Genomic DNA, 24,543 nt, shown 5'->3' with positions numbered 1-24,543 from the left:
AAGGCATTCTGAATGCTGGTACACCATTGTTTGTCTTTGGGAATGTTGTCTGGGGGAGGTATCGGGGATTCCAATTCCCTAAGGATAGTAAACAGTTCCTTAGTATTAGAGCTGGCATTAGATATTCTTTCATTATATAGATGTTCTTTAGTGCGTAGGAGTTCTTTTTTGTAGTCATTGGCAAATTGTTTAAGTAGTTTTTTATTTTTGTCGGATGGGAAGTGTTGCTAGAGGGATTCCAGTTTCCTTTTTTGTAATCTAAGTTCTTTAATATGAGGGGTGAACCAGGAATTGAGGTGTGGCTGTTGTTTGCTCTTGCGTAGTTTTAGAGGGGCGATGGAGTCCAGGGCCTTGGTCATCGTTTTATTGTAGATTTCCACCAGGAAATCTGGGTTGGTATCATTAGGGAGAGCATTGATGGTAGGTAGGAGGAGGGGTAAGAGATTGTCAGGTGTGATGTTGTTTTTGGCTCTGTTGGGGAGAGGGGGTGCCATAACTTTGTCTTTGGGTACTTGTTTGTCTAAGGTTAAAGAAAAGTTGATTAAATGGTGATCCGTCCATAGTTGGGTGGTATTTCTAGTGATATTAATGGGGCAGTTCAAACTGGCAACCCAGTCTAAGGTCCGTCCTTTGTTGTGGGTTGGGGTGAGGACTTTTTGGGTTAGGCTGTGTTTTTCAAGCATGACTTGGGCTTGTTTGTCCTCTGGGTCATGAAGACCTAGGTTGGAATAGCCTAAAATAAGTAGTTGGGATGAGTCTTTTATGTTATTGGCTAACAGACTGGATAGGTCCTCCTCAAAGGTACCGATGGGGCCTGGTGGTCTGTGTATTAGGTATATGGAAAGGGTCCGACTATTAGAAACAGGCATTTTGGCAGTGAGTTTCTCGCAGGATTTTAGAGGGGATACAGTTCTGAGTATTAGAGGAGGGTTGGCTTTGGCTATAATGTCTAGACCGCCTCCTCTGCCGCTAGGTCTGTTCACTCTGATTAGTTGGTAATTATCAGGTATGGCAAGTGAAAGCGCAGGGCCTGCTGCTTCGTGCAGCCAGGACTCTGTGACAGCTAGGAAGTCAAGGTCATTAGTCAGTAGGATGTTGGCTATCTCAGTGGAGTGGGACACTATAGATCTGGTATTAATCTGGGCTCCAGATGGAATAGCGCAGGTAGGTTTTTTTTGGAGTTGGGTAGTTGGCCTAGGAGTTATCTCTGGGAGTAGAGGTGGCTGTTATGATTTGCGCCTTGGTTATCTTGTAGCTCGGAGCTTTAGGTTCGTAGAGACGTGGTAGTCTAGCACGGAGTCTGGAGTTTCTGTCCGTAGTAGGGCAAGGTATATAATTGGACAGGGACATGGTCAGGTACATAAGTGGTAATGTGAGGCACAGCAGGGCAGTTACTAGTAAGTTTCTAGTGCACATGATGGTGGTGTGTTAGTTAGGCAGAGGTGAGCATGGCAGGAGTATGGTAAACAGCCACAGGTAGGCAAGTCTGACATGTAACAGTAGGGTGAGCTAGTTAAGTATATGCATATGAGGCAGATAAGGCTAAGCCATAGTTAATATACTTACTAGGAATGCATACAAATACAGTTTTAACAGGTAAGTATCACTGGTGACTGTTAATGTGTAGACTAAGAATGCAGGAACAGATTTAACGGTTAGCAAAGCAGGTGCGTTGCAATGGGGTCAATCACTATGAGGTCAAAAGGGTTCAGGCATAGAATTTCAGATAATAGACTGAGTTATGACATGTTACTTAAACAAGCACTAAATTAGAATTGGCGGTACATGAGGGAACCAACTCGGGATGGTAGGCAGCTCTAGGCGGGTCTATCAGGTGCAGTAGCGTTAGGCTAAACAGGTGAATGAAAGAGTGATAGATCTGGTAGTGCTCGTGCATATATACGATGTGCATACACTACGGTCGCTACGGGTGCAGAGAAAGTTCAGGGAGCAGTTGTGCAATAGCAAATTCAAATGCAGGCAGTTAGCTTATCTGGAGACATGCATTGGCATAAAAAAATGGCAACAGAATCATAGGGTAAATACTATCTGGCTTAAAGACATTCGCGAAGGGGTACGACTTACGTGCTCCTCACGCACTAGTCGGGTCCATGGTGACCTGCAATGTTATTGTTCATAGAGGCCGTCTCTTTCTGGATGGATGGTAGTCCAATAATGGTGGGCGGTGGGGGCGCTAGGTGGAAGAATGGTAGGTGCGTCCGTTGAGAGGGCAAACGGGCAGCATAACAGGCCGACGGCCGCTCACGGCCAAGACAGGCACAGACCTTAGCTAGCTAGGCCCTTGGGCTAGTCCTTCGGCGTTGGGCTTCCGGGGCGGCGGCTTCCGCCTGGCGGTGATGCTGGGGGCTGGATAAGGAGGCAGATGGCCAATCATGTCTCAGGACAGGCATGGGCCAGTGCATCCATTCATGTGCATACTGCCATCGAAATACATGGCGGCCATTACCGCATTGCCAGTAATGGTGATCCTGTGGGAGCCCTGAATCAGGAGCGGTCGGTGCAGGGCAGGTCACGCAGATTGTGCAGTGACAGAGATCCACATGCACGCTCCAGGCCAAAAACAATATTAGGCCTCTGATGCTAGTGGATAAGGTTGAATTCTTTCCTTACCCCAGATGCAGGAATAATTCCGGCATGATGCGCCGAGATGAAGGAAGGGGGAGAGGGGAATCCTGCCTGCTCCGCTCACACGCCATCGCAGCTGAATATTGAATAGGGCCCAGGCAGGCCCCTAGGCTAGCCTTTCGGCATGTGCACTGTACACGCACTGTAGTATGGGCACAAGAGCCCAAATGGGCACGTTTCCTGGCTGAGCCTGCCACAGGAACTTGAGGTGTCCCTCTCTGGGTCACTTCCTGTGCCTTTCATCGCGAGCCTCAGCCCGCCCGCGATACACTGGGTGCCTCTGGCACCATCTATTCAGTTGCTTTCTGATAATGGAGACATTCTCTTATTTTGGCAATGCCGCTGTTTTGAAAAGTCTCGGGGAGCACCGTGTGGATGCCTGAAATAAAAGTGCGCTGTTGTCACAGAGCCATATGCCCTTAATGGGACCGCATAGTGTTTTACTGACGAGCTCTGCGCTTGATGAGCCCTCAGTTGCAATGTGCGGCTCATTGTCTCGCCATGGGAAAGATGAACAGATCGGCAGCCCGGCTGGGATCTGAACTTTTGAACCTCGGGTTACAGAAAGTTCCTCAGAGACTTCCAAGGGCGCGATTCATGGAATTTTTTGCACGGTTCAAAGTGACTTTGCACTGCTGAAAAGTGACTTTGCACTGCCGACACAAACCCTGATTCATGGAACTATGCAAAGTGTATTTGTGTAGTGCATGACCTTGCACTGACTTTGCACTGCAGAGATACACCACAGAAAACAGAGTTTTTAGCTACACCTGGTACAAGTGCAAAGTGAGGAAGTTTTGACCAAACACGATTAAAACACTCATGAGTCGTGTGCCTTGCCAACAGCAGTAAAGGGGGTAAGGCTGGGACTCTAGCACCTGTGCAAACACTTGTAGACTGGTGCTAATTGGGTGGGGGGCAGCAATGCTAGCACAAGTGCTACACAGCCGTGCATGATAAGCAATAAGCATGTCAGCAATAATGTCAGCGAGAGTGTCAGGGTGAGTGGGTTGCGCCTGCACCAATGTCGCCCAACGTGTGTGCCTAACACACTGCGGAGCATCTCCTGAACAGCAGGGATCAGGCCCAGTGACTCACACGCATCAGCACGTTGCAGGGTGATGGCGCGGGCGCGGGAGGGAAACCACAGTGGCGAGGGGCGCTTTAATGAGCACTGCAGACACGCTACCTTCAGCAGGTGCCATGATTTGCTGGGAAGTGACTCTCCATGGCGGGAATCTATAATTGGCTCCAGGGGTGGACTGGGAACTAAAAGAGGCCCTGGAAATAATGTTCAAAGTCGCTGCATATGACGCATTTTCAGCAAGCCCAATGCTTTTCCTATGTTGTGAAAATGTGGAAATATCACACAAAAGAGGCCCAGGGTGCAGAGGCCCACCGGGAAATCTCCAGAGTTCCCTATAGGCCGGTCTGGCCCCTGATTGGCTCCATGAACATACAATGCACGGAGAGTTTGGCCCACTTCACCTGCAAGTGATATCCACATTTACAAGGGTACTGATAAGTATGGCATAAAGTACTACCCCAACATTCGGTATAACAATGTTGCAAATCACGGAGGCCTTCCATGGTCACATAGAGAAACAAGGCCAAAGGCAAACTCCCTCATAAGGTCACGGAGCTCCGAGGTAGCTTGTACAATTCTCTTTTCTTGGAAAGTAGGGGATATTGTGTTCATTCTAATACAAGGTCACACCATCATCCCCTTTAATAGATCATGAATATTATTATCATTGTTTATGGTTTTTGGTTTGTATTAAACCTTTACAAAAGTACATAGATAATTTCATATTAGTGTAGTATAAAAACAAACATACTTTTCATAGAATCATTAGCAATCATCTTACACATCAATCTGCATAAAAAAATGTATCTAAAACATATCGTTTCTTTATCGTAACTTCGCAGTTTAGGAAGCAGCAAGTCGTTTCTTAGTTTCAGAGCATCAGATCGAATCATGGCTTTTCTTATTTCATATTTAAACAATCTCCTCGTAAAAGGCATCATTACTCGATTCTCAGTGTAAGGATATGCTGCTATCATGATAAGTTACAAAGGTTTTTCAGGAAGGTTATTACTCTTATTTTTAAAACATTAGAGTTGCCATGCCGTATCTGATACCACAACAGTTCTCTGTTGACACAGTGTAGTTGATTCACAAATTGTTTAAAATATAAAATACGTTGTTGTAGCAGGGCTGGACAAACTAAAAGCAAATGCTGCAATGTCTCTTCAATTCCTTCCTCTCTACAAAACCGACACCACCCCCATTCCTTATCAGCAATCAGCCATCTCTTCAATATGTAGTTAGTTCTTAGGACATCGAATCTGAATCTCATGAACACATTGCGTAATTCACGCACAGGATATGACTCGAGATATGTTTCAAGTGTAGGATAGAATTTCCAGAATGAGTATATGTGATACATAGACTTTGATAACATCACATACAGCATTGTTTGCTGCCAGTCATGCCCTTTAATAGTCTTCTTCACCTTTAGCTGGTTTAATATTAGGGTGTCTACGGATAGGCCTAAGTCCTGGAGGTACGTTTTCATTAATTTGCTTTGGTGGATATAGTATGTGTTTCTATTGTCGTTTCCAACAATCGAGTATAACGTATCTGCAGGATTAGTTAAACATTTCCTCCATAAACATAACTTCTTCCATACGTGTTGAAAAACATTTTAGACTCAGGGTCTGTAATAGCAATCGGTCTGTAGCTGTCAGGTGCTAATCTGGAGCCTTAATTTAATGAACATCAACATGTCTAGCGTTGTTACATGAATAAATTCCGAGAAAATGTTCGCACCACCTTCTCTCAATTATTTGGGTAAATTGCATGTCTTTTTGTGTGCGGTCAACATCATTAACAATTTGCCAAAGATTCACGATATCTTTGCCTTTAATAGCATGGAGCATTTTTTCCCCGTCTTTTTGAGCTCTTAGGGACCTGGCTAATCGCCCAGTTCTTTTACTGTTGCTTGACATTTTTAATCAAACCAGTTGTATCAGTACACACAGCATTTTCTTTCAGAATAGCACGAATATCTCTCCTCATTACAGATTTACGATCGTGGACCTCGGCATCAAAAGAATGTTTGTGTTGTGGTCTATTGGTCCTTAGCCTATAATCATTTTTTACGGTGTATTCACAAATATCATTCACATGATCAGTAAAGATCCCAGTACCAAACAACCACGCACGATCATTCATAGTCATTTCACAGAAGTCTTGCACTAACACAGAAGTAAATCTCTTCATTTTGGAGTAAGTCCATCGTATTCTGTTGCCTTTGGAATTTGCAATCAGGCCTTCAGAGTACCGTGAGGTTTGTTCCGACAGGGTTGCGAACCCCAGGTCAACATGCAGTAGCTTATGGTCACTGGTAGACAAGTCAGTGACAGCTAAATCGGGCATATATTTCTCCAGACCACGAGTCACAAACATATAATATAGCATAGAGGTACAACCTCTGGCTGCCCATGTGTCACATTCTTTAGTTATTTTAGTCATTCCCATGATTTCAATAAAGTTACACCATAAAGCTCCTCTAATTTTGAGGTTCCCAGCAGCAGTTTCGGATTTACTAATTCCAAGGGTAGTAGACAGTATCATCTCATCCAACTCTTTGTCACTAATGTTACAGGCAGCATTCAAATCGCCAGCTATAATCACCAAACCATTTGTGTGCACATACGCCATTCATCAATTTTAAGACTCAGATTGGTTAATTCCTTTTTAAGCTGTAGTATCGAATATTTCAAAGGATTCTAATATACATTTATAATAAGTAAATGCGTTTTGGTACCATTCCTAACAATTACATAGGTCGCGGTCAAAAAAGAATTGAGGCTCGACCATTCGTTAGATACCAAGGCTTGTAAGGATTGTTTGCATGCGATAATCAGCCCACCCATTGGTCTACCTCTGGGCCCTTTGATGGCTGGTAGTTGAATCATATGAAAACCTTCCCAAAGCAACATTTCAGTGGCCCAGGTCTCTTGCAATAGGAGCAGGTCATATTTCTGTAAAACATCAGTAACCTTATTATTATGAGTTAGGTGAAAATTTCCTCTGGAGTTCCATGAGGCAAAGGTGATGTTGTTCTCATAGCTAGAGTGGCTTTCTCATATCATTTAGGGTATTGATTGATTCTCTAAGAGACAGCTCCAGCCATCTCCATTCCTGTTTATCATTCATATTGGAGGTTGCAATCTCGGAGTTATTATAGGCAGTAGCTGATTTAATAGGCTCTGGTACATCAATCATAGCATGTCTGGGGGTGTCCAGCCAGCTGCTTTCATACTGAAAGATGTCAAAACCCCTGCGTTGCAGAGATTCAGCCTCTTTCAGCAGAATACCCCTTACCAAAGGAGATGTAACAACCAGTCGTACATAGTCAACTCTCTGTGTGTGTATAAAATCCACCAAGGCTATATCTGTGGTGGTAATCAGTTTCAGTTCAGGGATAGCAGCAAATAAAGATAGTATATAGGGACGATTTAATACTATTTGGTTTCTTTACCCGAACAATGCCATTAGGATCAGGCTGGGTAAATGGGGCAAAGCAGGTTTCTTTAGGTAGCCTGATTCATTAGCACCTAAATTGTCATTTGTCGACTTTCTGGATCCTCCAGGCTCCATAGCTTCTTGAAGCATGTCGGGCTCATTAGGCATCTTATAATTCGCAGATGAATAATCATCTTGTAAGATCCTCCTGATAATACAAGCGATTTCATATTTTTTGGTGGCCATTGGCACTGTTTTGTCATTGTTATGGGTCTCAGTTGTCTTCGAGTCCATAGTATCAACAGCCTTAAGACTCGTGTCAGTTCCCGCTTGAATAGCGGGCCCGTTGGTAATTGCACGGTTTTCGTAAGTACTAAGTTGGTTGTTGGATGTAGGTTGGAGGGTAGTCTCAAGAGGAGTAACCGCCAGACAACCAGCATCAACACCAAAACATGTCGCCTTGTCATCCTTACTCTGTGTATAATTAGAGCGAGTGACAGTATCTGCATCTGCAGTTCGAGAGCTTTCTTTTGCGCAGGCGGTAACAGCATTTGGTGGGATGGTAACAGTGATTTTTGCGTTTTTCTCATCCAGTATCTGGTTGGTTGGAATAGTCGAATTGATTGCTAGGGTGGGAGGACGGTTGATATCAGCGGCTATTTTCATTGTTGATATCGAATTGGCTTTAAAAATTTCAAAGATGTCAACTAGCCCAGATTTCAGTGAAGATAATTGTGTAGCTATATCATCCGTTTCATTTTTTTTATTTTTCAACACGTCTGCAATCCGGGTGTCTGCTTCGCTATAGCTCTCTTGTGCACATTGAGTCATCTCGTGCTGTCCTCTAACAGGATTATTTGAGGTTTGCACCGATATAATTTGTACAATTTATGAAAACACTTGCGATCTACTAGATCATGAATATAACAGCAGTGGTCGAAGTGAGCGGGAACGGTCGGGACCAGTGTTCCACTGCTTTTATTTCTTACTGTTAACAGCTCCACTACTTTTTGCAACCATTTTCACCAGTCCAGAACTGTTCTTTATGAAGTTAAAGCACACTTCTCCACTTTACCGCTACACAGCTCTTACAGCCAAACTGACATCTATTTAAACTCAACTGGCTGTCAACCAGCATGACTGCAACCCTTGAAAAATGTGTTGCACATTGCACCTTTCCTTCCTACTCTGTCCCCTGCCGGAGTCACAGTTCCACTATTTCTTTGGTGCATCTCTGTCACTGATCAACAGTAAAACATGTGGTATTATAAATACCTCCCATTTCTAAAATACACTTACGTTTGAGTTGGGATTTATGCGTTTGAGTTGGGATGTATGCGGTTGAGTTGGGATGTATGCATTTCAGTTGGGATGTATGCGTTTGAGTTGGGATGTATGGCTTCCATACAAAGTACTGCATAGGGAAACATAACTGTAGAAGCTGCATGGAAGAAAAAGAACACCAACTTTTTTGCAGACCCCCTCCCACCATGGCAGTGAGGAGGTCCAGCATGTATCTATTCTGGAGCGTCATCAGCCTTATTGCACACATTTCCATCTTGATCGCATTGAGGCCTTGCTCTGTGTCATTGGCCAGCTAGATCACTCCCCACTGCACGATCTGGAGCCACTTGGCATTCACAGCGATCTGCACCCCCGGCAGCAACGCGATGCAATTTTATTTTCTTCTTTACTGTATAGTCGGTATCGATCAGGCATTTCCTTTAGTAATTGTGAGGAATCTTGCGATAGATAATTCTATCTTCTCCTCTGCAATTTTTCTCTTTTCTCCTTTTCTGGCAGGGTGTGAAAGATATGCTTCTGTGGTGGCACTGTGGTGGGGATGCCGGACCTTGGTGTAGTTGTTGGAACCGACAAACCCCCTGGTCCCACTATGAAATGTTCTTCAGAGACCACCAGGAGCGATGGGTGCAATGAGGCCAGCGAGCAGTTGCCCCTCCATGATGGCGAGAGGTGAAAAAACACCTGCTGGCTACACACCCAGTAGTTATCCATGACGCTGTCCCTTTTTTGAGACCTGGTATGTACAATGTTTTATTGCACCTACTATTGTCCCTTTTTTGAGACCTGGTATGTACAATGTTTTATCGCACCTACTATTGACCCACACGAGGATGCTCCCTTTGTTGTAAAAGTACAGTTCGTATTCTTCCTGCTTTTGCACTTTGACTGGTTTTTCCATTGCCTTGATTAACGTGAGTTTTACTACTTGTTCATTCCAGTATCTGCTGCACACGCTGTTCACTTTATCTATCACCTCCTCTCCAATGCCATGCAGCTCATTGTAGTTTCTTATCATTTGTTTGCCACGAACTTGACACCTTCAGTTTTTGATACAGTCTTTGCAAGTACTTCACACTCTTGGGGTTTTGGGCACATTGCAGTTGATCAGGGTCTGCTACCTTTAGTCGTATGCTTCATGCCTGGAAAGTGCTTCACAGCCTGCACAATGTCAAATGCAATAAACATTGAGCCTCCACAATTTGAATTTCCTGTGGCATTAACACTTTGGGGGCTCCCGACACGCGTGGAATCAAGGAGCACACGAAACAGCTTCCATTAACTTCATGTCTACGTACCAACTATTACTTAACTCTGGATGGTGCACATCCTTAATCATGTCTAACCCAAGTCCTTGGTAGTGATCATATTTAACCCTTCTAATTTTTCTTTTAAAACGTTTTGATCCACCAAAATGTGAAAAGGAAGTGTAATTTACAATTATGTTACAGAACACATTAAGAAATAGTGATAACATGATCAGATTTGCAACACCCCCCATACGTTGCTGGGTGACAAGAGTACAATTTAGAAATATATGAAACTGTTTATCATGGACTACGGCTGCAGTATTATTTGTGTCAGTTGTATTTGCAATTGCATTTGCGTCTTTGTCATGTTCTAAAGATCCCACAGAGCCATTAGTAAACGATCCGTTAACATTAGTTGCATTTCCAACCCCCCCTTTTATATCATTACTCCATATAAAATTACAACCTTCATATATTCCTAATTCAAACATAGAAAAAGCAAATATATTAGCTACCAATGCATTACACATATGCACGTTGGGGAAAACAGAGTTACAAGAGGATCTTGATGAAAACGAAAACATTGCTTTTTTATGAATGGAGTTGTTGGACCCATGTACATCAATTGCAAGGTAAACAAATGGAAGAGAGGCAATAGAGAGGGAAACAATAGAGAGAGGAAGAGAGAGAGAAAAAGAGAGCTCTTAGTGCAAATAATGCGTTACAGCATTTCTATCTATCACAGAGGTATGCTTGATGTAGAACCCCACCTTTTTTCTTCTTCTTTTTTTATTTTATTTAATAAGGTCAAAAACACTTCAGGGGACACCAGAAGTTAATCTGCAGCTGACCGTTGTTTTATAGAATTTTTACCTAGATGATAGGTATTACTCGGCAGACACTTAATACGCACCGTTTAGTACTTTTATTGGGTTTGGGTGGGGGGTGCGGCCTGGGGTCCTTTGCGAACATCAGATAAATGCACCAAGTACCATAATTCACGAACCTTTACTGCCAGAGGGGTAGCAAAAACCACCTCAAAGGGGCTGTTATATCCACCGGCGGCAAAGTTTTTAATAAAGACGTGGTCGCCAGGGGAAAAGCTGAAGAGGAGGTGAGGTTGGTGGCGTATTAGATGCAGTGCTGGCTGTTTCTTCGGTCCTTGGCAGTGCGATATGTTGAGATACATTTTCTGGCTTTGGTTAGGGCACACAAGTACCTACAAAATTCATCCCCTAGAATGGACGCAGCCCTTTGAGCATCAGATGCTCTCCTGATTGGAGACAGAGGCATGTGTGCAAGCAGTGCCCTGTTACCCCCTTGTGGGGTGATAACTGATGATCCTTACTGGGTTGCATGTGCATGCTGAACAAAGTAAGAGGCAAGCAGTGCACCCAATTCTGTTTTAGTGTGGTGCAAAGCTTGGAAGGTTTACTCTTGAGAAGACCATTGATCCTCTCCACAATCCTGTTGGCCTGGTGTGTTAATTTTATACACATTCGATGCTTGATGCCCAATAATGCAGTAACTTCCTTAAAAAGCTCATTGAAGAAGTGTGTGACGTTATCAGACCATAAAACCTCACACACACCCGATCGAGGAAAGACCTCTCTTACAAAAAATGTGGCATTATTAAAAATCTCCTTAATAATAATGATAAAAAATACAAAAAATCCCACATTGCCATTCCTTGGCAATTATGTGAAGAAAAAACAATACTGGCTCTATCTCTAACCTGTTGTGCACCTGGTTCTGCAGACATGGACTAAGAGGATGCCTCGAGGCCATCGCTTCTAACAAACTAAAACTCCATTCCAGACACGTTGGCGCCCAATAAGAGCTCCCCGCCATCATTTTAGCTATGTTGTTTTATCCTTCCCGGCACCTTGCAGCACAAATCACGCGACCTATGGTGAAGGCTACTGATCCCTGTTTTCAGATCTTTTCTGATAGATTGGGGGTTTAACAGTTTAATGGTTGGCGGTTTGGGACTGACTGGTATCTTGGAATGCTGGGGGTCTTGGGGCTGGGGCTTTCGGGTGCTATTTCTTAAGGTTTACTCTTGAGAAGACCATTGATCCTCTCCACAACCCTGTTGGCCTGGTGTGTTAATTTTGTACACTTCCGATGCTTGATGCCCAATAATGCAGTAACTTCCTTAAAAAGCTCATTGAAGAAGTGCGTGCCGTTATCAGACCATAAAACCTCACACACACCCGATTGAGGAAAGACATATCTTACAAAAAATGTGGCATTATTAAAAATCTCCTTAATAATAATGATAAAAAATACAAAAAATCCCACATTGCTTTTCCACACTCTACCGTCACCAACACACACACTTCACTTCCCCACTCACTCTTAGCCTTTTTGTTGTTGCTCGCAAGAGTTGTACTTACATTTGCGTGTTTACCCAAGCTTCTCCATCACGGGGTCCCAACAACAGCCTGCACTCAACTAGGAGCCATGCCCTGCGTCAAAGAGCAGACAGGAATTCTGTAAAAACAGCTCCTATAAACCACTGAGGGTTGCATACTTGCGAGTGGTCATTGTAGGTGGGTGCGGCCCCTCCAGAGATGTGGCCTGGAAGCCTCTGTCTTCGCGGGTGTCGCTGGGATCACGTCGGGGTCACCAAAAATGTAGAGAAGCCCCTCAATGTTCACACCAGAACAAATACAACCCACTTGGGAAAAAAGCCCAGTACACCTGTTGCAAGAAAAACAACGTTTTATTTCCACAAAAATAGAAATGCGCCAGCAAAGGACTCTGCTGTCACAGAACGTTCTGCTAAAATCAGTACGAACAACACTTTATGAAAACACACAGTGTCATCCGTGACTAAGTTACATAATGTACAAATCCAAATGACTGGTTGGTCGAGACCCTATATATAGGCTACCTGCTCCATAAGGGATGCCTTGCCATTGGTCCCAGCCCCGTCTGTGCATCATCTTCCATGTGGGCTCCTGATGGCGCATCATCGAGCATAGGGTTGTAACTAATTGCCAATTATGTGAAGAAAAAACAATACTGGCTCTATCTCTAACCTGTTGTGTACCTGGTTCTGCAGACATGGACTAAGAGGATGCTTCGAGGCCATCCCTACTAACAAACTAAAGCTCCATTCCAGACACGCTGGTTCCCAATCAGAGCTCCCCACCATCATTTTAGCTATGTTGTTTTATCCTTCCCGGCACCTTGCAGCACAAATCACGCGACCTATGGTGAAGGCTACTGATCCCTGTTTTCAGATCTTTTCTGATAGATTGGGGGTTTAACAGTTTAATGGTTGGCGGTTTGGGACTGACTGGTATCTTGGAATGCTGGGGTCTTGGGGCTGGGGCTTTCGGGTGCTATTTCTTAAGGTTTACTCTTGAGAAGACCATTGATCCTCTCCACAATCCCGTTGGCCTGGTGTGTTAATTTTGTACACATCCGATGCTTGATGCCCAATAATGCAGTAACTTCCTTAAAAAGCTCATTGAAGAAGTGCGTGCCATTATCAGACCATAAAACCTCACACACACCCGATTGAGGAAAGACCTCTCTTACAAAAAATGTGGCATTATTAAAAATCTCCTTAATAAATATGATAAAAAATACAAAAAATTCCACATTGCCTTTCCACACTCTACCGTCACCAACACACACACTTCACTTCCCCACTCACTCTTAGCCTTTTTGTTGTTGCTCTCAAGAGTTGTACTTACATTTGCGTGTTTACCCAAGCTTCTCCATCACGGGGTCCCAACAACAGCCTGCACTCTCCTAGGAGCCATGCCCTGCGTCAAAGAGCAGACAGGAATTCTGTAAAAACAGCTCCTATAAACCACTGAGGGTTGCATACTTGCGAGTGGTCATTGTAGGTGGGTGCGGCCCCTCCAAAGATGTGGCCTGGAAGCCTCTGTCTTCGCGGGTGTCGCTGGGATCACGTCAGGGTCACCAAAAATGTAGAGAAGCCCCTCAATGTTCACACCAGAACAAATACAACCCACTTGGGAAAAAAGCCAGGTACACCTCTTGCAAGAAAAACAACGTTTTATTTCCACAAAAATAGAAATGCGCCAGCAAAGGACTCTGCTGTCACAGAACGTTCTGCTAAAATCAGTACGAACAACACTTTATGAAAGCACACAGTGTCATCCGTGACTATGTTAAATAATGTACAAACCCAAATGACTGGTTGGTCGAGACCCTATATATAGGCTACCTGCTCCATAAGGGATGCCTTGCCATTGGTCCCAGCCCCGTCTGTGCATCATCTTCCATGTGGGCTCCTAATGGCGCATCATCGAGCATAGGGCTGTAACTAATTGCCAATTATGTGAAGAAAAAACAATACTGGCTCTATCTCTAACCTGTTGTGTACCTGGTTCTGCAGACATGGACTAAGAGGATGCTTCGAGGCCATCGCTTCTAACAAACTAAAGCTCCATTCCAGACACGTTGGCGCCCAATCAGTGCTCCCCACCATCATTTTAGCTATGTTGTTTTATCCTTCCCGGCACCTTGCAGCACAAATCACGCAACCTATGGTGAAGGCTACTGATCCCTGTTTTCAGATCTTTTCTGATAGATTGGGGGTTTAACAGTTTAATGGTTGGTGGTTTGGGACTGACTGGTATCTTGGAATGCTGGGGGTCTTGGGGCTGGGGCTTTCGGGTGCTATTTCTTAAAGGTGGGACAGGAAGAGTCCAAGGCTTGGCCTCTCCTTCTCCTGTGATCACTTTTCACAGTGAGCTCTCAACCCCTTTGTGACCTTGCAGGGTGCATTCCTTCTAGGATAAGAGATGTAGGCAACATGAGATAATGAAGGGTCTATGAATCTCTGCAGCTCTGGCCTTTCTCACTGGTGCCTGAGCTGCAATCTAGACCCGCCTGCATACACTTGATTTCTATGTGTGTGGTTAGGGCTTGGGGCCCTTGTTTCAACGCAAAACTATGCCTCAATTCCAATATGGCTGCTACTATCTAAGAAGGTGTTTGATTCCCCTTGCATACTTGGGCAAAAACATACCACACCCTCCCTGCACTATGGCCTCTAGCGACACCTCCCTTCATCCTGTAACCTCCCGTAGCCCCTACTGCACATTCCTAGGGCTCTGTTTCATCTGAAAGTGCCGAAGGGCCTGGGACGATTGTCCCTCCTTCCCAACACAAGCCAAAGTTCATTCACTGTGTAACGCTCTTACATATTTTTTAAATGTGAACGTATTTATTTGTTGACACTCAAGTTCTGCAATCACTGTTTACTTCCCCAGTTCACACAATTACTCTGTAACTCACAAATTCACCAACGTATTTTCTCTTGCCTGAGTTGGTGTACCCTGATGACGTTCTGGTGGCAGATCAGAAAATTATGGGAAGCAGTGCCAGGTCACACCAAATACTCATGCAGGGCTGGTGGGGATTGTCATTATAGCACTGCAAGCGAGGCTGCATAAGTGCCTGAGCCTGCACTGGGTACCTCTGAGTGTGCCCTGAGCACAGCACAGGAAGGATCACGGGTTCGACCAGAGAATGTACCTGCCAAGACGCCGGCCATGTAGATGATGCCGGTCCTCAGAGCACCATGCACCATTTCCAGAGGAACGCCAACCAGGAGCTGCAGGGCGATGTTCAATCCAAGGTGCTCAATCCTGGGGAGTAAAAAAGAAACACAACTCTTCAGTTTATCTTCGAAAAATGGGGGCATACTTTAAAGATCTCAGGCAGAGGAATGGAAAAGCGGGGGATGGGGAGGGAAATTCTATTTCTGGACTAAAAGCAAAAGCAAAACAAAAATGATCACATTACTGCGCACTGGTACCGGTGGTGGCAGACAGTGCTTCAGTGTGGATTACTCATTATGACTTTGCTGGTCTGGAAAAAATGATGGTAATTTCTGGCACCAGCAATTTTTCCTGATCGGCAAAACACAAGCTTGCCGGTGGGGACCACGGATCTCCCGGCAGGGCTGACCTGCCGGTAGTTCAGGCCCCAACTGGCAAAGAAATGCCCGCATCACCAATCCCATCCCATGGAGTCATGGGACTCCATAGAATGGGAACTTACCGTCGTCTCCGCCGCCAGTTTGCTGCTACCCCGCCTTAATTACCGGCGGAGTACTGGCATACTCATAATGTAAATGTTACAAACATGCTATGCTCAGTTCAGGAAAATGTTCAAGAATTTCAAACACGCTTGCATTGTACATCATTTAATGTTACTGGTTGAGACCTACTTAACTAGTAACCACGGAAAACTGCAACTAAACACTTAACCGGCCCACATACTAAAAAGCACCGGGATGTCAATTCCCCAAAATGCCCAGGCTAGCGGAGTGACATGACATGCCGGAAAACAACGCCGGAAGTGACATCATAAGTAGCAGCATCCCATGACCTTTGGTACTGATGATATTGCAGCGATATCACAGATGTAAAAAACAAGCTTAAATGTGTTTAAGAAAGCAAACAAGCGACTATTTTAGTTGGCGACAAAGTTTTAACACGGGTGCTTCCTTCATATGCTACCAGTGGGGCAATGGCATGGCAGACATGCACCCATCAGAGCCAACATTGGCCAGGAGCCCTGACTTTCTTAACCTGTTCAGCCACCTAAGGCAGTTACTGCCATCTTAGAAAAGTTTTAGCACACGTCAGGTGATGATTAGGGTGCAGTCTGATATAGCCAAGTGCTGCCATCACATTCAAAGTGCAGCCTCAAATGCCCCAATACCACCATATTATGCCAGAACATGCTCATCTGCCTGCTATGGGTGCCCTATGCAAAGTGACGCTTCACATTTGCAGGTTTGGCCATAATATGCCAAGTGCACCCTGAAGTGCCTAAGCAATGCCATCGAAAGCTAGTAAAGGCCTCGTCCACTGGTAAAGTCATATGTAAGATTAAAGCTCACATTTCGGGGCACTGCATCCATATACAAAAGGAGGCTTCAAATGTCCCAGTAATGTCACTAAACATGCGCCCTGGTGTAGCCCGATTCATGAAATGGGGACCCTCTTGGAGTGAAGAGGTTTTTAACATCATCTTTCCTGCACAATAAGCAATCTGCCATACTGTTTAGATTGATCACTAGCAGCAGTGGTCCTGCTCCGCGGCGAGATTCTGGCATCGGGGTTGAAATCCTGTGATCCAAATGTTCGAGGGAGAAAAGACTGAATATTATTTTCCTGAAATAATCTTCCGTCTTTTCTCCCCTGAACATTGACAACTTGGCCCCCGCCCCCACCCACACCCCACCACAACAAAGTAGATTTGCACTGCAGAAAAGTGACTTTGCACTGCCGACACAAACCCTGATTAATGGAACCGTGCAAAGTGCATTTTTGCAGTGCAAAATCCAGGCAAATTCAGCGCATAGTCATTTTTGCAGTACAAAATGACTTTGCCCGGACTTTGCACGCCAAAAATACACTTTGCACACTTCCATGAATCAGGGTTTGTGTCAGCTGTGCAAAGTCACTTTTCAGCAGTGCAAATGCATTTTGAACCGGGCAAATTTTCTGTATGCTTTGCCCCAGTTCCATGCTTTGCCCCAGTGTAATTTTGTCTGTGACTATGTGCACAAGTGTAACATGGGCCATGTGTGCACAGTGGACCCGGGGGCAATCATGCAGGTCATGATGGGTGCCAGGGCTATATAGAGGTGTGCATTGGTGAAGATGAGGGCCAGGGCTATAGTAAGGGTTGCATATGTGATGGCCAATCCATCACTGTATACTTTGTGTGTCAAAATCACTCAAATATGTATAATCTGTATAATCTATTCTTAGTGTGTCATTACCTAAAATGAAGGGAAAGGACAGGCATGCACAACACAGCTCGTAAGTTTTTATCAGTTACATGTGGGACTCTGGGCCAGTCCTGGTCTTTTTTTAGACTGTATGCTGATCCTAGCAGGCCCCTCCTTACAATAGGAAAAATGAAACTACAAGGTTCAGCATGCAATTGGAAAACAAGGACTGGATCGAGGTGTCACGCATGGAACTGAGAAACTTGGCAGGTAGGACAGCATCTATCAGCCACTGGTATGGCAAAGAAAGCACTCCCCAATAAGTACTCAGCTATTTCTTCCAGGCCTCTTTTGGTGGTGGTGCATTAGGAGGCAGGACAAGACAGTTTAAAGCCCCAAATCATAGCCGTGATTATGGTTCTTGTAATAATGTGTTATGCTAGGGAGCTTTATAAAGCGCGGGTGTCACCGGGTAGTCATCATGACGCTACATAACGTGAAGGTGAGCTCCACATTGCGGATGTGGCTGCACTCCATTCTTTATTAGTTGTCCTGAAAAAGCCATGTTTTCAATCTTTTCTGTAAACATAGAATCAGGGACGTCATTTCACCAAAATGTCAGGGGTAGCAGAAGCGACACAACACGACCCTTGACCTCTGATTACATCACAGGAAGTGATATCATTTGACCCCACCCCGATGGGATATCACGGGAAGCGATGGAACACGACCTTTCACCCCTTGACAAAACAGGAAGTGACATCACATAGCATTGTTGCTAAGCACACTACGAAAAATATGGTTACAATATTACTATAATGTGATATACATTTCATACAAGAATGGATTGCCATATGTATCGTTAAGATCAGTGTGTTATAGGCCCATATTGCCAAATTACTGTGAATGCAAGCAGACATCCATGGCCAAATGATAATGATGTGTTATTATATAGCATTTACACTTAAGCGATTTATATAGAACAAATATACATAAAATATCACCCAACCCCGTCATGGTACTCATTTATTGACCTCAGAAGGATCAAAGGCTGAGTTGAGGTGTTTAAGAACAGACTAAATCAGTGACTCACCCCCTGAAGTGTGCCTGAAATAAAACTTTAATGACTCTAGCAATTCTAGAAAGACAAATTATCTGGTATTCCCATTCCTTCTTATTTAGGGTCACTGCTGAAAGTGTTACACTTGTGGAACCCCTGTTCTTTTTTTAATTTATTTTTTTAAGAGGCCTGAACAAGCAATCCAGCCACTCCAGAAGCAAAGAGCCACATGGCACCAGACCAGGACCTTGCATTTTTTCGGGGTAGCAAGGGAGACCACAGGAGCAGCAAGGGAGACCTCAGGGGTCGCAGTTGCGACCCCTAAAAGACGTCCCTGTGAATAATGCCTGTGTCTCGATTGCCCAGTGGTTCTTTCCTCCACTCTGTTGCACTCGTGGGCGGCAGCGGCCATTGTCTGCGAGGGGCTTCCCTTCCCAAGCCCATTCACTGGCATCGCATGCCCACTGCTGCTGGCATGTGAGGGCTAGCAGGATTCAGGTGTCTTCCTGCTGGGGCTGCCAGAACTGTGTACAGCTTTCCATGGAAAATGCTGTATGGGGAAGTGCGATTGGATATCATGGAATTTTAGAAACAGGACTCTTTCTCTTTGAAGTGATGGGAAATGTGGAGGCAGAGCAAAGCACATTATTCATGTATTTTGAATATACATGTTTGCTTGCCGATGAAAGCCATTTTGAATGATTTTGATCGTGTGATTGTTTATTGGGTTCACTGCTCATCCTGTTCTGGTCCCTCTGGGGGATGGGATAGTGTAGTTATAGAACACTTTTATGCCTTTGATTTATTTCAGATTCTAAGTCTGCCAGTAGCATTGCATAGCACTGTATGATGCCCCCTAAGAAATAGCGACTTATTTTGACTCAGCTCTCAGAAGGCCTGGGCAGCAGTAATCAACGCTGGCAGCCTTTTCAAGCCAGTTAGATTGCTGTTAGCAATTCCTGCCTCCTGCCCCGAGGCTGACGCAGAGCAAGAGCAGGTCCCCCCACCAGTTAGCCAACAGAAAATGAATCAATACATACAGAGAATTGGAGGTACCATAAAGGAATGGCTTCCTGCCCTTGATATGATATTATATGATAGGTTATTTATAGGTATTATCCAAATTGTTTGAACACAATTGTTCGAATTACCTAATTGACCGAAAGTCAAGGGTCCGAATTGATCTTTGCACAATTGACCATATATATATATATATATATATATATATATATATATATATATTCACTACAAAAAAAACTATGTTGAGGGGACGTTATGGTTAAGTTGCCCTACGAAAAACCTGTGTACTTCACAAAAGAAAATGTTCGCCCTCCCCATTATGGTACAAATTAAAAACTGAAAAACCCCTGAAATTCGCCAGTTATGGCAGACTGAACCCCCATACTTGCGCCATCACCACTGTGGACTGCTAACACTAATACCCAGAACATGAAAGATGTCATCACAAATGTCACTGATGACATCACTGACGACATCACATGTTCAGCACCTTTGTTTTCGTTCCCTGCCCTATATATATATATATATATATATATATATATATATATATATATATATGTACATTCAGTAAAAAAAACTTTGTTAAAGGGATGTTATACTTGACAGTGAAACCAAAAAACACTGCACGTTCCCCCATTATGGTAAGCTCAGCAACCATAACTCGCAGCATCTACGTGCATTGCTAAAACTAACACCCACAACATCAAAGATGACATCACAAATATCATTGATGACATCACTGATGACATCACATGTGAAAATAATGTTGCCGAAAAGTCCCTACCTACAAGGGGTTCTTTCTGCTATGTTGGTAGCAAGATGTCGGGGGTGATCGTATAATGTTAAACATGTAATAACTAGCTAACAATTCAAGACTTAATACACACTTGTGCTAGTACAAACAATACATATGAAGACCCAATGCATATAAATCAGAGGCACATACAGGGAAACTCAAGTAAAGAAGAAAGAAACAGCATCATCAGAAAGTGTATCTTCCTGTATACAAATTAATTGTGTGTTTTAGGCCTGCTATTGCCCCATGCATGTGCATCATGAGCTCAGACCAGACCCTAAGGAAAGTACTTTAAGAACACACGACAAGGTTACTGTTGATATACAGCACCTTTTCAATTTTTATATTGTGTTTGTCAGTGAATAAAACCACCTGGCCTAGATTTTTCAATGCACCAAAATAAGTGAGGCAGACATGTGATATCATCAGTGATGTCATCAATGATATTTGTGATGTCATCTTTGATGTCGTGGGTGTTAGTTTTAGCAATGCAGGTAGATGCTGCGAGTTATGGTTGCTGAGCTTACCATAATGGGGGAACGTGCAGTGTTTTTTGGTTTCACTGCGAAGTATAACATCCCTTTAACAAAGTTTTTTTACTGAATGTACATATATATATATATATATATATATATATATATATATATGTATATATATACATATATATATACATATATATATATTTATATATATATATAGGACAGGGAACAAAAACAAAGGGGCTGAACATGTGATGTCGTCAGTGATGTCATCAGATGGCATTTGAGATGACATCTTTCATGTTTTGGGTGTTAGTGTTAGCAGTGCACAGTGGTGATGTCAAGTATGGGGGCTCAGTCTGCCATAACTGGTGATTTTCAGGGGTTTTTCGGTTTTAATTTGAACCATAATGGGGAGGGCGCACATTTTTTTTAGTGAAGTACACAGATTTTTCATAGGGCAACTTCACCATAACGTCCCCTCACAAAGTTTTTTTTGTAGTGAATTTTACAGGTTTTTGGGAGGGCAACGTAACCATAAAATCCCTTTAACAAAGTTGTTTTAACTGAATGCCATAGGTTTTTAGTAGTATAAATGCATCATAACAGTACTTTAACAAAAATGTTGTACTACATTTATCAGGATTCTAATAGTAACACATAAGCATACTACTGTAAAGGAACATTTGAAGTAACTGCCCGCCTTCAGAAGAATTCCACATTATTATATGCTGGCGCACGGCATGGGGGCGTGTTCGAAAAGTCATACCCACTTTACAGTGAGAGGTGTAACTCGGTGAAAGTGCGGAAGTACTTTGTATATTCTTGTAGGAACTTGTAACTGGAAAATTTCCGGCGCAGAACTCCACAAGGCAAGTGTGCAACACAATATAAGCAAGAGTGCATACCAACATATCTGGATCATTAACCCCCATTCCCCCCCAAAGAGTGAGGGATGAATACCATTAGCATTCCAGATTATACAGCAGTAACCCGTGGTACCAAGAAAGAGAATTTTTATTTTCTTCAACCGGAACGCCTCTGGCATTCCTGGCTGAAGAAAACAAATCCTTTTTCAAGATGGCCACCATAGAAAGGGAAGACGGGTGTTGGATAGAAAGCCTTCTTCACTTTCCATTGCAGGCTGCATAAAGCAGAAATGAAACTGTGTGACCGTAAAGGCAGCACCACATTTGTGTTCCTTGAGAAATGTATGGTTATGAGCAAGACCTTTACCAGAAAGGAAGTCCCTGGTGGACATGACTACCTCAATGCAATGTTTTGTCCCTTCCAGTAATGGCCAGTAGTCACATCCCCGACATTGTGGCCACTAACCATACATAGAGGCTACCCTTCAGAGACGGAAGCTGTACCGTTGATTTGTTATGTACATGACAACACTTGTAAATATGAAAACACTATCACATGCACAACATGAAGCTTTTCGGGTGTTGTCAATGACTTTTTATATACATGTGTTGTACATGTAGTAATTTTTTTCTGTAAAAATGTGCTTAAAAAACGCAAAGGATTAGTCTACTTACATTTACATATAATCTCAAACAAACTCTGTGATGGGAAGCGCAATGACGTTAGAAATACTAGACGCAACACAATTACCACTCACCTTTCGACATATAATTTCGTAAGTGGCACAGGTCGAAAGGTGTGAAGATATGTGTATTGGGAGGGTGTAACCATGTATTATTTTACAAACATTTCTATGCGGCAAACACTTGCAGTGCACCTTACCTCATTTTTCCACTTTTAAGAAGATACTAATCATTCTAAAGTAATCTTGGTTGATAGGGCATCTGGGTGACAGAAATTGGTCTGAGGTGACAAGAAATTAGCCTGACGGCACTAAAGCATATGAGATGGACCTGACCCTCCCGTAGCCAAAGCAAGTGGTATGCAGTACCTTTCTCCATAACGTTCCTTGGCAGCTTAAACAAATGCTTCCATATTGACGTAAGTGCCGTGATGTAGCACCTACAAAAGAACACATTACGACCTGCAACGTAACATGCCACATTGTGAAAACAGAGAGTACATTTGTAAAAAAAAAACACTAACATTTAACAATTAGTACAGTAGTTTTATTTCACAATAAACTGAGCTAAATCATCGCCCTATGCAATTAGTAAAGTAGTTGTGTTTCACAATGAACTGCGCGAAATGATTGCTCTGTTCACATTTCCATAGAATTAGTAAGTTTGTCTCTTTGGTCGACAATGAAAATGGTAATGGCCACATTGTTTTCTTTCACACACAGAAAGTAAGCATTGCCACCACAGAAGTCATTTTCCTCCCACATTCATGTGCAAGACGACGTCAACTGCTGTGATCTACACCACCAGAAAGGATGGAATGTTACTCCTTATAGCGACAGCAGCGTAAGGACACACAGGTCCTACACGGTCATCCCAGTGAATTATAACGCACACACAACCGGTAATGAACAGTTGCATTTGACGGTTAAAAAAGCCATCACTCGGCAGCTGTAATCCGTGACAATCACAATAGGGGAGCAAGTATCTGAGGGGCAAAAGGTAAAAAAAATGTATATCAATGCGCAATCTCTTCACAAATCGAAGTTGTAACACATACTTTTATTATTAAATATTAATTTAATTTGGGGAAATGTAATAGTACCCTACAAACGGCGACAATGTGCAATGTCCATAATGCGGAAAAAAATTCAACGGCATATAAACCTTGTAATTCATTAGGAAAACAATTGTTTTTTCCCCAAAGTAAAAATGTAATGGCAAATCGTTATATAGGCAGGGAAAAATACACTTACATGATATGGACCGGCTCCATTGCGTTGGCTGCAGTCAGATAGTAGTGTATGCACAATAGGGCCTCTTCGGGAACTAATATTTCATGGTTGGTGCAAATGTTTTTGAAGCATAACCTTATCAAACAATATGTTTTTCTAATTGTTACTCCCTGCATTCTTTCTGCTCTTTCCCTGTACCTCAAGGTTAATAAACAACTGACCCTTATAGCAGTTGACAAATATGCAGCCGTACTGAGCTCGTATTGAAAACAGAAAATGAAGTGGCCTTCACTTCGAATGCAAATACATTCTCATTTTGCAACAACATATCAGCGGCTATTCATGAGAAGCGCTACCCCCGTACATGTGCGTAAGTGGTGTGTGTACGAAATAGTGCAGGAGGCTAGCTTAGATTTCAAACAATAGAACGCCAGCCTGACCACAGTAATGTTGTTTATGTATTGTAAAATGGACGCAGTAAGTTCATTTCGTACATTGATTAGCAAGCTTCACTGTACCGTATGACAGTGCTAACAAGAATACTTCAATGTTTGATTTTCTACTACCATGTCTCATTAATGCTCACCTTTCTAAACACTGTTCCATAAGTGTAACAAGTGCATTGGTGTCTTCTTCGTTTAGGTATGTAAGCGGCGATGTCCGCGTTCAACAGAAAACAAAGTAAACATGGCGGACTTATCTAAAGATTAAGACGCACTTCACGCTGTGCCACAACCAATCGGTGAAAGCGCAACATGGTCGCGTGCAGCACGCTATGCAATAGCCAATTGCAATCTTCTCCACGGAGCGAACAGGGAAGTGTGACCGCGGACCGGACATAGATATCACTAATTTTTAGAGACATACTTTTTGATCGTTTTTAAGGGAACTACTGGATGGATTGTCACAAAATTTACAAAAGCACGCTTTCGT

At 43.3% G+C, this 24,543-nt stretch overlaps 1 protein-coding gene across 2 annotated transcripts in view; it reads right to left on the bottom strand.

Moving 5' to 3' along the window:
* Positions 1 to 24,543, bottom strand: part of RHBDL3 (rhomboid like 3) — a 1,128,603-nt gene that overhangs the window by 114,588 nt on the left and 989,472 nt on the right. For both annotated transcript variants that reach the window (XM_069654975.1, XM_069654976.1), the window contains exon 6: positions 15,259 to 15,371. In XM_069654975.1, the coding sequence (XP_069511076.1) occupies positions 15,259 to 15,371 (113 nt within the window). The remainder of the gene's footprint in view (positions 1 to 15,258; positions 15,372 to 24,543) is intronic.

Source organism: Ambystoma mexicanum, chromosome 3q (genome assembly GCF_040938575.1).
Source record: "Ambystoma mexicanum isolate Mex_15411 chromosome 3q, UKY_AmexF1_1, whole genome shotgun sequence".
Lineage (NCBI taxonomy): Eukaryota > Metazoa > Chordata > Amphibia > Caudata > Ambystomatidae > Ambystoma > Ambystoma mexicanum.
Note: the sequence above shows the minus strand (reverse complement) of the source record. Positions and strands in the feature narration are given on the sequence as shown.